Source organism: Coenobita brevimanus, chromosome 80 (genome assembly GCF_032717465.1).
Source record: "Coenobita brevimanus isolate Jiangsu-jjx chromosome 80, ASM3271746v2, whole genome shotgun sequence".
Classification (NCBI taxonomy): Eukaryota; Metazoa; Arthropoda; class Malacostraca; order Decapoda; family Coenobitidae; genus Coenobita; species Coenobita brevimanus.
Window position 1 is genome coordinate 22,107,818 of NC_137033.1, and position 17,108 is coordinate 22,124,925.

Sequence of the window (17,108 nt, forward strand, 5' to 3'; positions counted from 1 at the left end):
GATTGCTTATCTTGCTTATAAGTTGTCCTAAATTTTACTCTATAGGCTTCAGGAATAAGCTCATAGGCCTTAAGAATCAAGCTTTTAACTACATCATAATTATCAGATTGATCCTGAGACAAAGATGCTTAAGTTACTTGAGCTTTACCGGTGAGAACAATTTGAAGGAGTACTGGCCAATACTTTTTTGGCCAATTAAAACCTGTAGCTACCCTCTCAAATAACTGAAAATACTTTGTTAAATCAGATTCATTAAAAGGAGGGACAAGTTTAACATTTTTAGCCACATCAAAATCATCAGAGCTAGATGATCCAGCTCCACCTTGTTTCATGCGATACTCATGGTCTGCCTGAATCCTAGCAAGTTCAATTTGTGCCTGAGCCTGTACCTGTGCCTCCTGAATACGAGCATTTGCCTGAAATTCAGCCTCCTTAGTACGAGCCTCCTGCAGGGCTAGCTGTAACTTAGCTAATTCAATCTGCGTTTGCTCATTTGGAGGAGTTACATTAAACAAGCTTTCATTAATCATGTCAACAATTTGATCTTTAGAATGATGAGAGCGAACAGCAATTCCCAATTGTTGAGCAACAAGCTTAAGTTCATTCTTTGTTCTGTTTTCTACATCACACACTGTTTGCATATTTGACAAAAAATCTTTGGCTTCATCAAGTGTAGTAATAGTAGACATCATGAATAAGTAACAGTCACAAAATATCAAGCAATATCCTTATGATAATATCCTGAATATCCTGATAAGAGGTCGCCAAATTTATGTTACGGAAAGGAGAAAGATAATGTACACTTTAAGTGACAATACTAAAAATCACTACTGTCCCGTAAAGTTCCAGGTTCAAAACAAAAGAGTTAGGTAAAATTACAAGTTAAAGTTTAATGCTCAAACTAACAACAATACATTCAGGACTCATAAGGATAATGTAATGGCAAAAAACAGGTTAAATATATGGTTAACTGCAATAGCCTCTATTAACACGAAATTAGCAAGAGTAAATTTATCTAAGTCAGCCCTGATAAAATGAGAACACCAGATAATACTCAGTGAATGCAAGATATATTATTACAGATACAAAATTATTATTAATAATGGCTGACACCCAAAACACATGAATCACAAAAACCTTACTAGGCCTTAGAATTAACACCTTCTGCTACACAGTACAAGAAAAAAATACAATAACAGTTATACTCAAATTACATAGCTGCTAGATGGTTGGAGACTTCCTGAGCACTCACAATAATAACAACTGTACAGGGGAGGACAGAGATGTGAGCAAAATGAGGAGTAGATCTAAGTGGCAATTAATGCAGAGACTGAGCTCATTATATAGGGGCCGGCAGAGCTTGATACAACTTGTAAGAAAGACGCGGAAATGAAGCCAGAGGGGACAAAGAGTTGACACTCCTGCTCTGAACAACAGAAAGAACGACTTACTCTACTATAAGGGAGGAGGGGGGGGAGTGAGGTCGAACACGTTCGTGATCAAACATGCAGCATACTGTACGTTAAAATTACACAAAGGATGATGAAATCATAGGCTATGTAACAATAGAAACAGGAGATATAACCTTGGAAGAGGTAGCAAAATCCATAAAGGAGTTAAAGAATTTTAAGACCCCAGGAGAGGATGGAATATTTCCCGAAATGCTTAAGGTGGAAAATGATGAGTTGAATGCGCTTTTGAAACTTTTTAATGTGGCTTGGGATAATGGTGGAATTCCAGAAGAGTGGGAAAATGGAGTGATTATAAAAATATCAGAAAAGGGAGATTTAAGTGTGTGTGGCAATTGGAGGGGAATAACTTTGACACCTGTAGTTGCAAAAGTCTTTTACAAAATCTTGTTGAACAGAATAGAGCCAGTAATTGATAAAATTTTAAGAGAAGAACAAGCGGGATTTAGAAAAGGTCGAGGTTGTAATGATCAGATTTTTATTGTAAGGCATCTAATGCAACAAGCTAATGAGATGAAAATGCCACTTAGTATGTGTTTTGTGGATTTTGAAAAGGTTTTTGATAGTGTTTCACGTGGAGCTATGTTGAAAGTTATGAGATTCTATGGTATACCAGAAAAGTTTGTAAATATTATTAGAAGCCTGCATGAAGGTACTTGCTGTAAGGTAATGGTGGGTAGTTCTTTGAGTGATCCATTTGAAGATAGGTCAGGAGTGATTCAAGGAGGAGTTCTTTCGTCATTGCTTTTTTGTTTTGGTTATGGATTATGCTATGAGAAAGGTTGTAAGGAGAACAGGTGCAGGAGTTAACTGGAAAGAAAATAAGAAGCTGATGGATTTGGACTATGCTGATGATATTGTACTGATTTGTGGAAGTATTTACGAGAAGCAGAGGGTGGTTGATTGTCTGGTGGAGGAAGGAGAAAAAGTGGGATTGGTAATAAATTGTGGAAAGACTGAAATTATTAATATGAACGTGGAGAACCAAATCGATTGTGTAACTGGTAATAATGTGGTGAAGAACGTGGAAAAGTATAAATATCTGGGAACGATTGTATCATCTAATGGACCATTAAACAATGAAATTGAGATTATTAGACAGGCTTGGCGAACTGTTGGAATGTTGAAATCTGTTTGGAATAATAATATGCTTTCGGTACTTACTAAAGTGAAAATTAACAAGTCCATGGTTAGATCAATTTTAATTTATGGGCATGAGTCATGGTACAGTACAATTGCAACAGATCAGAAAGTATTAGGATTTGAGAATAAAATACTGAGAAGAATTCTTGGGGTAAAGTGGCAAGACAGAGTTACAAATGAAAGAGTAAGGGATATTATGAAAGTGGAACCAGTTAATGAATATGTGAGACTATCTCGCTGGAAGTGGCTGGGGCACATATACAGAAAAGAAGGCAGTTTAATAAAGGATGTGCCAGAGTGGACTGCTAGACGAAGAAGAGGTAGAGGTAGGCCGAGGGAAACCTGGTTGAGGACAATGAAAAGAGAAGCAGGATAGGAGTGTTGGTGGGATCTGAAGGGGATGGCAAGAGACAAATATTGGTGGAGAGTGTTCATCGAGGCCCTATGCATCCCGTGGGGTGCCACAGGAAATGATTGACTGATTGATTGATTGATTGAATTCATACTCCAGATTACTGGTGTCCTCCATTCATAAAATATATGTAACAGTTGGACTTGAACAACTGTATGTTGAAGTCTGGGGTGAAACAACTCCAGGGAAGCGAGTTCCAGAGAGTTGCAGTTCAGGGAATAGAAGAATTCTGATAGGCAGAAGTTCTGCAATATGGCTGTGTGACATTCCAGTCATGAGCACTTCCAGATGCCCGTGTAGAATGGGGGAAGGCATGGAGAGGTGGCACAATGGACGCAACTTCGTCTGAGCATTTGCCAGAAAAATATCTGTAAAATAATGCAAGGGAGGCAACATTCCTTCTTACTTGTAGAGGAGGTTGTTTATTTATAATATCAGGGTTATTAATAATTCCAACAGCTTTGTTCTGAATTTTGTCTAATTGTTTTAGTGCAACCTTTCCACATCCATTCCACAAGGGTGAACAATATTCAAGCTGAGAGCACACACGACTCTTATAAATTATAAATAACTACTCGTCAGTGAAGAAGTTACAGACCCTGTACAATAATCCAAGTTTCTTTGAGGCGGTTTTAGCAAGTGATCTGACATGAGGGGTCCAGCTGAGGACATTAAGTGCGACACCGAGATTTTCAATACTTTTGGAGATGGGAATATTAGTAGCAATGAAGGTAATATACGAATCTGGCAATATCTGTCTATTAATAAAATTTATTTGGTTTTACTAGCATTAAATGAGACAAGGTTGTTTTGTCTCCATTCACTGATCGTAGAAAAATAATGATTTATGGAGATGACTGTACTGAGTCAAGAGTTAGAGATGTTAGACTTTGTAAATGGGTGTTTGAGTGTGAATGAACTGTGAAGTGTTGAGTCATCTGCATATGAGTGGATGGGATTATGGATGACATAAAAGATCAATGATATGAACCAGGAGCAGGGTTGGTGCCAGAATTGATCCCTATGGTACGCCAGCGTTAACTGAGTGGAAATTGGAATATACATCATCTACTTTTTACTCTTATTTTTCTGTCACTGAGATGTGAGGAAAGCAGAGGAACAAAAGACTCTAGTCCATAGCAAAGAAGTCTGGACAGCAGGGAACAGTGCCACACCCTGTCAAAAGCTTTAGAAATATCAAGGGCTACTGCATGAGTTTCTCCATGTTGGTCAATTGACTGATGGATGGTATGAGTCAGGAGATTGATTATGTCAATGGTGGATCTTTCGTGGCGAAAACCATATTGTCTATCATTAATTAAGTTGTTGGATTCGAGATGTTTAACTGTGTGCTTATTTATTATAATTTCAAATACTTTACCAAGAGAAGATATGACAGCTATTGGTCTGTAATCAGAGGCTTCAGAGGAACTTCCTTTCTTTGGAATTGGGTGGATATTGGCTTCTTTCCACGAATTAGGGAATGAAGAAGTACGTTTGCATAGTCTGAATAATTTAGCTAGAACAAAGGCAAGTTTTGGGGAACACTCTTTCAAAACAATTGGAGGATTCCCATCTGGGCCTGGAGCTTTGTTGGTTGGTAAATTGTCTAGGATGGATTTTACGTATCTTGCCTGTATTTTAAGTGGAACAATTTCGGGGGAGTCAAGTTCTAGTACTGGGACGTTCTGGCTGACTTCCTCTATGGTTGAATTTCTGACAAATGTACTTGCAAAGACATTCGCTTCCCCATGCAGGTAATTTGTAAAGTTGCCGTCTGAAGATTTCAGTGGGGGAATGGATGATGACTTGATAAAGTTATTGTTGAAAGAAGTGAGAGTTGACCAGAATATTCTATTGTCATTAGGTTGTTAAGTAGTTTTGATGCTTGTTATTGATGAAAGTGTTGATTTAGCAAGATGTATTGCAGCTTTTGCATGGTTTCTAGCAATTTTAAATGGACAGAGTGATTCAGATGTTTTCTATTTTAAGTAAGAATTTTATGCTAATGACTTTTGGGCAGTTGCTCTGGCACAGTTACTATGAAACCATTTTGGAGAGTTCAGTCTTTTAGTGAACTGTTGACTTGGTATGAATAAATCCATACCAGCTAGTATTAAGTCATTAATGTGGAACTGGGTAGAACTGACTTCACTAGAGAAGAAAGTCTGCCATGGAATGTCTGCAACATAATTTCTAAATCTATTCCATTTTGCCCCATCAAAGTCCATCGGGTCACCCTGACAGATTTAGAACGGGGAGGTTTGGGTGGGCTAACTAATGAGGCATTGATGAGATTGTGGTCTGAGGATCCTAGTGGTGACAGTACTTCTATCGTGTACTGAACTGGATTATTTGTCAGGAGTAGATCCAAGAGATGGGCACTATGCTCAGCATTATCTGATATTCTGGTTGGTTGCTTTACCAACTGTGTGAGATTAAACGATTCTGCAAACAGCTCGCACTCTAGACCAGCATCGTCAGTCCTGGCAGAATGCAATAACCATTCAACATTATGTACGTTAATAGTACCCAAAATGGTAATTTCGGTGCTAAGGGCAAAGTTAAGGTCACTCAACTGTGAGGATATGGAGTTATCTACACTGGGTTCTGAAGAAGCACTGGGGAAGCGATAGACTGAACAGATATATCTGGTAATACTGTATTCAGATGATTTAGTTTATACATTGAGTAATCAAAATTAGTTGAAGTGAAGTTTAAAACTGTGTCAACTGCATATTCAGATCTGATATAACAACAGGTGCCAAGATTTGTGACTCTGTGAGGAACAGGGCCAGAAGGGATATGAACTGTAGGAAAAAATTAACTGAATTCAGATTGGTGCTGAGACCACGGATATTGGTGAAGAATAACACCGCACCTGCCCTTCTCCGCTGATGAGCATGAATGGAATTTGCAACAGTCGCTGACGGCACAGTTGCTTGATGGCGACCGGGAGGACCCTGTGCCGCCAGCCCTACCCTGCCGTGTGGAACTATACATAATAAAGTGGGTACCATACTGTTACGCATCTGTGCCGACAAAGTTGTGGGGTGGATTCTCGAACATATCATTTTAGAAGCAATTTCCTTTAGTAATTAAAACTTGTTTTTGCAGAAAGAACACGAACAGTGTGGAACCCTTCCGCGTCTTCCGAAAAAAAAAAAAAAAAAAAATCTTAGCAACTAGGGTAAACATATCTTGAGCTATTTTATGCTTTTGCATGAAGGACCAGGAAAGGAAAATCTGAAATATTTCCCAGTAATTTTTTTTTTTTTTTTTACCGTATATGAAAATATGAGTATAAGGGTAAATGTTTTTATTAACATTTCTGGGCCCTGAACTGTGGAAAGCGAAGTCTGATGACATGACAAGGTAGACTGTATACTAAATGTGGGACTTTTTATCATTATTTACAAAAAATGCTTGTATGGAATCATACTGATAAATTATCCTATGCTGTAAGATTGCTTGTATATAAGTTGTTCCTTCTTCATATATCTATCAGACACTTGACAATCATATTGTGGTAAAAAAAAAAAAAAAAGTGAAATAATATGCAAAAACAGAATGGTCAGTGATAAAAGAATACTGCTATGAAGATGTTTATCCTGTGAATTTGTTTGGATCCTTTATACATGTAACCCTTGGTGTGTGTCACACATGAGGACTGCTAGGTATCAGGACATCTCTGTCACTAGAACCTGGCTTCAGCAAAGACTTTGTAATCTGGTGCCGCGAGGGTCACACCAAACCTGCCCTCGGTGTCAACAACAGGAATGGCAGGATCTAACTTGAATATGAAGTGCTGCATAAGGGCTGTGAAGAACAGGAAGGTTGACATGCGAGCTTGTGGCTCTCCCACGCAGAGCCGCTTACCTAGGGATAAGAAACAAGGACTGATCAGTGAATGATCTAACATGATTATAGGGACCAAAATTATTTAAAAGCAATTATACCTCTAAGAATTCTTAGATATGGGAGGTTTCCCGCCTGACTTTGGATAATGGGAGCCTAGAAGTAGGCAATGGCTACATGATCATAATGGGGGCCTTGAAGTGGGTTATAGTTTCATAATCAAGTGGTTAACTGATTATAGATGTAGATGTAGAAAATGCCATGATCTGTCTTCACGTTTTCTATGGTTGCCAGAAGCTAAGATCTCAACTGGAATCAGAGCAAGAGTAACCAAAGAATTTAAACAACTCAGGAACAGGAATGAATTCAATAAAGTTGCTAGCAGAATTTCGGAGACTTCTTTGATTAATCGTTTAACTACTCATTGTCTCATTTGATTCTAGGAAAACCAAATATATTCAGTTTCTATCTACTGTATCTATTACCAGACGCCTCAATCTCGCAAGGGGTGGCCACAAACAAATTGCCTCCATTTCCTCCTGTCCAGAACCAATTCACTGCCCTGCTCTCAGCTCACACACCCCTCTCTCATATACCTCTCCACTCCATCCCTCAATCTCATCCTCGGCATCCCCCCTCTTTCCTCCTCCACCTCACTCGCATACGCTTTCCTCGTAGCCTCTCGCTGTCCATCCTATCCACATGGCCAAACCCCCAATGCTTCTTCGGAACCCAGTGTATTTGATTCCATATCCACTCAGTTGAGTAAGCTTAACCTTGCCCTTGGCACCGAAATTACCATTTTGGGTGATTATAACATACATAATGTTGAATGGTTATTGCATTCTGCCCGGACTGACGACGCTGGTCTAGAGTGCGAGCTGTTTGCGGAATTGTTTAATTTCACCCAGTTGGTAAAGCAACCAACCAGAATACCCAACAATCCTGACCATAATGCCCATCTCTTGGATTTATTCTTGACAAATAATCCAGATCAATACAGGATAGAGATACTGTCACCACTTGGATCCTCTGACCACAATCTCATCAATGCCTCATTAGTTAACCCTTCCACACCTCCCCGTTCTGAACCTGTCAGGGTGACCCGATGGCACTTTGACAGGGCAGACTGGGATGGATTTAGAAATTATCTTGCTGACATTCCATGGCAGTCTTTCTTCTCTAGTGATCCCAGTTCTACCCAGTCCCACATTTGTGACTTAATACTAGCTGGTATGGATTTATTCATACCAAGTCAACAGTTCACTAAAAGATCGAACTCTCCAAAATGGTTTGATGGCAACTGTGCCAGAGCAACAGCCCAAAAGTCATTAGCATATAACTCTTACTTTAAAAAATCTGAATCACTCTCCCAATTTAAAATTGCTAGAAATCATGCAAAAGCTGTATTAAATCTATCTAAATCAAACTTTCTTCAAAAGCAAGCATCAAAACTACTTAACAACCCTAATGACAATAGAGTATTCTGGTCAACTCTTAATGGGGAACTTTCAGCGCGTCGTCTGCTACCGAATTCAGTCTATGCATGTAATATTTGTGGATTATTTTTACTCCCTTTTCGAACTGTGAGATATATTAATGGCATATATCACTGAGAATAATCAAACACTACTTAGAAAACTCATAACCAATAAAATGCCCGCCGTGCCCACTGCAGGACCTCCCACCTCACCACCCCCCACACCACCACCGAGCCGCCACCCCACCACCACCCCAGGAGGACACACCAGTGAGGTTAGTGATCCCGGGCAAGAGGGTCATCAGGGCCCTGAGCCCCTATTCCCCACAAGTGCCCCAACCCCAGGTGATCAGGGGAACTGAACTACTGTGCGGGCGGGGTAGTGATCGTCAGAATAGGGGTGGGACTGAAGCCAAATCAGTCCCAGGTAACACCGTATTGACGGTCTTGTTACACCCTCTAGGGCAGGAGGCCCAAGGCTACGGCCTAAATAAAAGTAAAGAGAGATTGACAGACCTAGGCTACGGCCTAACAGAGCGTGCAAAGGGGAAGGCGACCCCAGGCTCCGGCCTTAACACACCAGGGAGAGAGAGTTGCCCTCGTGCATCCCTCTCCAGCTGCTCTTCGGCTACGGCCAGAATACGGTCCAGGGTAAAGAGCCCCTGCTACCGTACGTGTAGCACTACCCTATTACGGAAGCGGCGTCCCGGGGTCGGTACCCAGCCGCAACGGACGGGCGAACCAGTTCGCCCGTTAGTCGTCTTCCGTACGGGCAGACACTCGGCTCCAGCCGGGGCACGTACCAGGGTAGAGAATTCCCTGCAGGTAGGATCAGTCCGTATTGGAGAGAGTGCGGCCTCTGTGCCCCTCCCTCCGGCTTGTCTCCTACTACAGGAGGAACACCACGCCGTCGGTACCTTGCCACGGCGAAAGGGCGACATCGACCACCCTATAGGTGTACCCCGTACACCGGGCAAGTTCACGGCCACAGCCAAGGTGCGCAATAGGGGAAGGAGATCCCCGGCTCAGGCCTCCAGACACACTTGAGAGACCACGGGTAGCGTGAGTCCTCCTCTAGCCTCTTTCCCTTCGGGGAGCCCTTCGTCGCCATCCGGGAATATAGTCCCGGATGAGACACTAGAGTGGTGGCAAGGCCCAATATCGGACCTACCGCCCACACCCAGGAGTTCCTTGTTCCTGCCGGAGCCCCGCAGGAGACGCTGCCGCAGTCCAGTCCTGACGGCGCCTCTCCCTCTTGGTACCCGCAGTCCCAGGACGCCCAGGCCCGACTCTGCAATCCACGATGAAGGCGATCCAGGCTCCCTCACTCCCCGGAGTCGGAGGAAACAGGCCCGACTGCTCCGGTTGTTCGGCCCCAGCCCTGAGGGCCACCGATCAGGTCGAGGCCCCCAGACCACAGGGCCTCCCTGCACCCCACCGGCGCGGCCCTAATACGAGGGCCGCCTCTCAGGTCGAGGACCCCAGACAGGAGAGCCTCCCTGTATCCTAAGTGCAACAGTGAACTACTAAACCCAGGAAACAAGGGGAAAACAGTGACAGTGACAGTGACCAGGAGAACAGTGACAGTGCTTACACAGTAAGATATATTAAACAGTGGCCCACTAGAATCTAGTGCTATCAGGGCAGAAAGTGTATTTTGTCAATTGATTTAGTCCCTCCCCACATCAAGGAACCAGGGAGTTTTCTGTGAGTCCAGAGGTAAGAGTGCGGGCGAGTTGAAAGATAAGTGTACGTGTCTCCGTGACCAGGTGACAATGTTGAGTGTCGCTATCCGCACCCTACCTCTATTATAGTAATATCCTCGAAACAGACTCTCAATCTCGGTATTCATAAAGTAAACAACCCCATTTTTATATTACCCCTCAGTGACATAAGAATCCCATTCAAGAACATAAAGTGAACAACCCCATTTGTATTTTACCTCCAAGCGACTTGAGAACCCTATTAAAGAATACCCGCGATCTCCCTGTGTAATAGTGATAATATATATGATCATTCTGTGAAGCCAAGTGTTAATTCTGTATCTCTGTGTCTCTGTATTCTAAATATCATTATATGTACACTGTTATGAGTAGGACCTAGGTAATAGATGTGATACGGTATACTGTCTGGTTTTTATGTCCTGTTCCTTTGTTAGTGCTTTACATCCGGTCTAGAAAGAGGACCCCGCTTCAGTAGCTAGTGTTTGTACGACGAGAAGTCGCCTTAAAAACACAGCATTACACTGGTGGCAAGTGGTGGTTCTGGATCCGAGTAAAGCATGGAGGAACGAAGAAAGGAAACTTACACAATGGCAGCCAAACCACACATCCAATTGCCGAGGTTCAACCTGGACCAGTGCGACATAGATGTATATTTAGACATGGTCAAACCCCTCCTAGATATAGGGTTCGACTCAGACAGAGAAAAGATCGCAGTCACACTACCTAACCCGTGTAAAATAATCACTAGTGTCGCACCAAAAATCGTCCCAGAACTGTCATGGGACCAATTCTCACAAATAGTGAGACAGGCTTTTACGCCATCAATAGGCCGAGTTGTCGCTCTCTTTCAACTCGATGCCCTTACCTACGACGGAAACCTGGATGATACATTCACCCAGGCTCGGCGCCTCGTCAGCGCTGCCTATCCCGAGGCACCTACAAATGCCCAGGATATACATACATTCAATGCTCTATTGAGGATCCTCCCCAGCATAGTCAGGGAGCATTTCTCAATCTACGACCCCTCAGGGGACATGGAAAATGATCTGCAACTCGTCCGACGTCTGCTCGCTGCCCGCCCCACACCACAGCCACTCCATGCAGTGACACGTTTTCCAACAAAGCAACACCCCCCATCCAAACCGAAGCTGCTGCCTCACCAGCCAACTACTGAGCCGTTTCCCACAGTCCCTAGAGCCTACCCGCAGAAGAAACGCCCAAACCCCAGGGAACAAGGAAACCTCATCACAATTAATCCCTGGGAATTCACGGCTTGCAGTCTCACCTGCCCTCTGCACGACATTAGGGAACAGCTTAAAGCTAGCAGGCGCAGAACCGTTCACCAAGGGCGCAAGAAAGTCTCCTCCTTAGACGATGACACCCCGGAAGACGACGCACTGCCACAACACTACTCGGGAACGGACGACGACGACCAAGACGACAACACTCCACAACAGATGGATTTTTAGGCCCGCCCCCACACCTCCCCACGGTGGCGGGGGCCACCTCACAGAACTACAGACCCCCAGTTTACAACAAGATTTGGCTAAACGGGGTCAAGGCACGTCTACTAGTGGATAAGGGAGCAGCCAGATCGTGCCTCTACTCCCACTTCTACTCCCGCCACATTGGTGCATTCGGCCCTCTTTTCCCCACCTGAGCCAACCTCGTTGACGCGGGGGACGGCCCCCTGCCTATCCGTGGGGAAACTCGGGCCCTTCAAACCCACACCCACCAACAAATATCCACTAGCCACCCATTCATCATATTCGACTCGACATGCAATCAGTATGATGGATATTTAGGGCTGGACCTCCTCCAGAAACTACACGCCACCATTGACTGCCATCAACGCCGCCTCCAATTCAGTCCAGCCCATCCCAACCAAGCAGCAGTCAACAAGAAAGAAGAAGAAAAAAAAAACACATCGAAGAAAAAACAGGAACACCTCCCCTCACACACTACCATCAAACACTCACCTGTCCCAAATCACACACACACCTAACCTCAACCCAACCCCTCACACTACCCTACCCCCATCACCACCACCCACCACACATCATCTGCATCCCTCCCCATCTTTTCCTGCCACTGTTGCCTCCTCAATCACTATTCCACCCCACCATGAAGCTTGGGTAAAACTAAACAAACCTTCTCATACCTCCGTCCTCTTCTCACCATCCATTCCCACCGGACCACTCTCTTCCTGTTTAGTAAGCCCCACCTTCCTACCCCCACATGCCCACGAAATCCGTATCGCCAACCTCGCTACTACCCCACTAACCCTACCAAGAGGACTCATCATCGGCGACACAGAAGAAGCCGAACCATGCCAAACACCACCCCCAGACCATCCCACTCTCCTCGACCTACCATCAAACCTATCCCCTGCCCAAACCAACAGCCTACAACAACTCCTCCTGGATTTTCAAGACCTATTCTCCTCCGGCCCAACCGACCTTGGCCATACCACCTATCTCAGCCATGAGATACACACGACTGGACCTCCAATTCGCCAACCATCATGACGAAAGAATCCCAAGCAACGGGCAGAAGAAGACCGGCAGGTCCAGGACATGCTAGATGCCGGCGTAATCTCCAACTCTACTAGCCCATGGTCCTCTCCGGTGGTACTCGTAAGAAAAAAAGATGGGACAATGCGTTTTTGTGCTGACTACCGCCGAGTCAACGACGTCACAGTCAAAGGTGCAACTCCCCTACCCCGCATCGACGACTCACTAGACTCATTACATGGCTCGACGAGAAGTCGCCTTAAAAACACAGCATTACAACCAATATGAATGATCTTTTTAGTTTGTGCAATTTCATGAGTTACGATGGTAGACTCGCTTCTTAAATGTTAGTACTTCACAATTCTCTTTGCATAAATGCTATTTTGATTGTTGGATATTGTAGCTGATCCCATACATACATGAAGTCCCGATCATTATTCATTCTTAACACCGATTTTCGACATGACAGTCATTGTCTTACCTGTAATTTATTAGTTTGTAAATTTTACCTCTTAACGTTTCTCCAATATACTCGCGCATGCGCACCAGAGGGACAGTCCCGGATTTGAGAAAAGGCCACCGAGAGTATTTACAAAAACAGACGAAGGCTAAACATGGCTGGAGAAGAAGTAGAATGTGGTTGGCGAAGGGTCAGGTTCTTAATGTGCTGCTCCCTAACGTGTACAGGAAACCATTTGGCTTGTCACTCGGTGTAAAGTCATCCATGGACAGAAGGAAGAGGAAAGAATGAAGGAAAGATAGGTAGAAGAGGGAATGTAGTCACCTGTAGACAAATGGACGAGGAAGAAATGAAGTAAAGAACGACAGAAGAGGAGGGAAAGAAAGAAGGAAGGAGGAAAGGAAAGGATAGACACCCGAGAGCAGCACTGCATGCCGTTACCTAATAAATGCTGAATATTGTTTTCTGTGATAAAAGTGTTTTCTTGTCCATTTCTTTTTTTCATAAACTCTTACCATTGTGACTACACAATTATTTTGCAGTTTCTACATTTCTTATTCCTAGCTACCTGTTAACCTGTAAGTGCATACTCCCAAGAAAATACACATTCAGACTGGAATAAACTGCCTTCCCGGTGGCATGTGTAATATAGACAGAATTCGTACCAAGTCTCCCGTACCATTTAGAATCATGTATGTTCCTTCAATTTTTGGAAGGGATGGTAAAATAAATAATAAAACGTGTACCAAATGATCAGGTAAGCCTCTGAGCCTCTGAAAGAGAAAGTGATGTCAGAAGTCTACCTTTTCAGTCCGATGATATACAGTTTTATTCTTGCTGCCAAACGATTTACCATTTAGAATACTCATACTGAAAGGGATTAATGAAGCTGTATCATCCAGTTCAGTCTCTCCTGAGCTGAACAAATCGTCGGAATAAAGAATAAAATTATTTACGTCCTCATAGTGAAGAAAGTAACACGCTCATTTAGCAGCACTACGCTAACTTGTAATTGTCTTTTTTGTATTCTCATTGTATAAATTAAGGCACATCATACGAATAATGCAAATATTGGACTTCAAAACCTTGGTTAATCGCCATAATGGTCTAGTAAATGAACCGTGTACACATCCGCCTTCTCCGAGAGCTAGCGAAAAGTGAGCTATGTTTTATCCCGCCATGGGGACGGTCGCCTATGGCGTATGGAAACAGATATCAAGTGGCGGTATTTGGCAAATACTAATTTCAGAAAAATGAGTCAATGACAAGCTTCAAGAAAGCACGATTCTTACTCAAAAAGACGATACGAATGTAGATATGAAAGCCAATTCCACTGAACTCATCGGTAACACAACGAAATGACTGTGTGTAAGGGATTGCCGGATGGAAGCTCAATGTACGCATATACATAATAGCCAGTCAAAAGTATTCATTCATGGGCATGATATTTTTTATCAACGAGTATTTTAGTGACTTTAATGGTCTATAGTGTTGCTAACTCTTGTAAGTTTATCCAGACATATAGAATAGTCACAATAGTTATGTTACTTTTCTAGGTCTGGACTGAAATAGGGCTCACCAGCTAGGTAGCAGACGACACCTGAAAGTCCCTCATTCTTTCAATAATAACTTTAACAAGTCATCTTCCATTCCCCCACTAAAATCTTCAGATGGCAACATTACAAATGACCCACGTGGGAAAGCAGATATCTTTGCCAGTACCTTTGCCAGAAACTCTACCATAGACGATACCAGCCAGAATGTCCCAGTACTGGAACTTGATTCTCCCGAAATTGCCCCACTTAAAATACAGACAAGATACGTAAAATCCATCCGAGACAATTTACCTACCAACAAAGCTCCAGTCCCAGATGGAATTCCGGCAATTGTTTTGAAAAAGTGTTCCCCTGAACTTGCCTCTGTCCTAGCTAAATTATTCAGACTATGCATACGTACTTCTTTATTCCCAAATTCATGGAAAGAAGCCAATATCCACGCAATTCCGAAGTGTAATGCTAGGTGAAATTAGGCTCGACTTCTCGTTCCTGTTTCACCTAACGTGGAGCGGGGTCCTCTTTCGAGACCGGAGCTAGTGCAATAAAGAGAGGCAGGACACAAAAACTCTAGGCAACAACCTTTACACATATATTACCACAGTCAGACACAGGACAAATCAGCAGATATTACAGCACAATATATAGCAATATAAAACCTTATCTAGGATATGTGTATCTCGCAGGATACTTGCTTCTCTGATAGTAATGACAACACAAACAATTCAGGAGTGCAATAAATAAATGCGCGCGCGGGGGCGCGGGAGGGGGGGTTGAGTCTCACTAGGAGGAGATAGGGGAGGTGCGGGGAGTGACTTGTGACGGCTAGGGGAAAGTTATGGTAATACTGGAGGGAGGCAGATATTAGTCGTGAAATTTATATGGTTTCCACTAGCCAAAAGACTTTGGTAATTGATTTTATTCTTGATTTACACTTACTCGAGATATTGGAGTGAGAGAGGGTGATAAACAAGATTTATGGGTAGCGTGGGGGAGGGAGAGTATACTATTAATACTTCCTTTCACAATATTCCTTCACAGCAATGGGGATATGTCTTTATAGGGGAATCTCCCGGCAGCACAGGCTTTTTAACTGTATAACAGGGATGTCACTCACACGTATAGTCAATCAGATCTTCTTCCACACTCTCGTCCTTTAACTTCTCACTGTGAGCTTATTTACCCTGATATTCACTATATGAAATCACTGCACAATACTTACATTAGGGGAAATCACAACCTAAATCACTCGTGCTACAATATCACACGTATTCTTCAGGGGGATAGGCAGGAACACGTCGCCGGCGATCCTGCCGGGCTAGGGACACTGCCAATGCGAGGCGTGCTGAGAGGGCACGGGATAACTCGTAAGGGTGTCCTCTCGCGTCCTGGGCTTCCCGTGGCTTCCGGGCTTGGCTCAGGCATGTGGCCTTCGGGACTGGGGCCGAATAGCTCCAGGAACCTCTGTGATAAGTCCCGGCGTCGTGGGGGCGTGGAGAGATCATGCCCGGGTGTCCTGGGGAGAACTGAGAGAGACTGTGGGCTGCGGTCTCCAGCGTCTAGGGGCGCCGACAGGGGAGGGCTGCGGCAGCGACTTCCACTGGGGTCCGTCAGGTGCGTCTGCTTTAGAGCCAGGCGTAGGGAACAGAGACCAGGGGAGGCTGGGAGGCCTGTCTGGGTCACTCTGGGATGGGAAGCCTGGGCTCCAGTCTCCTGCCGTGGGGACGTCTCTCTACTCACCTCTCTCTGCACACCCTCGGAGCGACAGTAGATTGTCTCACGAGGAAGGGACCGATAATAGGTCATCTCTACCAAGACACTCTCGGAGCGACCATAGATCATCTCACGAGGATGGGAGCGACCATGGATCGTCTCTACCGGAGCACTTTCGGAGTGACCATGGATCGTCTCACGAGGATGGGAGCGACCATAGATCGTCTCTACCAGAGCACTTTCAGAGCGACCATAGATCGTCTCTACCGGAGCACTTTCGGAGCGACCATAGATCGTCTCACGAAGATGGGAGCGACCATAGATTGTCTCTACCAGATCACTTTTGGAGTGACCATAGATCCTCTCACGAGGATGGGAGCGACCATAGATCGTCTCTACCGGAGCACTTTTGGAGCGACCATAGATCGTCTCACGAGGATGGGAGTGACCATAGATCGTCTCTACTGGAGCACTTTCGGAGCGACCATAGATCGTCTTACGAGGATGGGAGCGACCATAGATTGTCTCTACCGGAGCACTTTCGGAGCGACCATAGATCGTCTCATGAGGATGGGAGCGACCATAGATCATCTCTACCGGAACACTTTGGGAGCGACCATAGATCGTCTCTACCGGAACACTTTGGGAGCGACGATAGATCGTCTCTACCGGAACACTTTCGGAGCGACCATAGATCGTCTCACGAGGATGGGAGTGACCATAGATCGTCTCTACCGGAGCACTTTCGGAGCGACCATAGATCGTCTCACGAGGATGGGAGCG

General features: G+C 44.2%; 1 protein-coding gene across 1 annotated transcript in view; it reads right to left on the reverse strand.

The window, feature by feature from the left end:
- Window positions 1-6,721: 6,721 nt before the first annotated feature.
- The window catches only part of LOC145409300 (methyl farnesoate epoxidase-like), a 528,900-nt gene continuing 518,513 nt past the window's right edge, over window positions 6,722-17,108 (reverse strand). Inside the window, exon 11 of the mRNA XM_080279777.1 lies at window positions 6,722-6,903. Coding sequence (XP_080135903.1) covers window positions 6,722-6,903 — 182 coding nt within the window. The remainder of the gene's footprint in view (window positions 6,904-17,108) is intronic.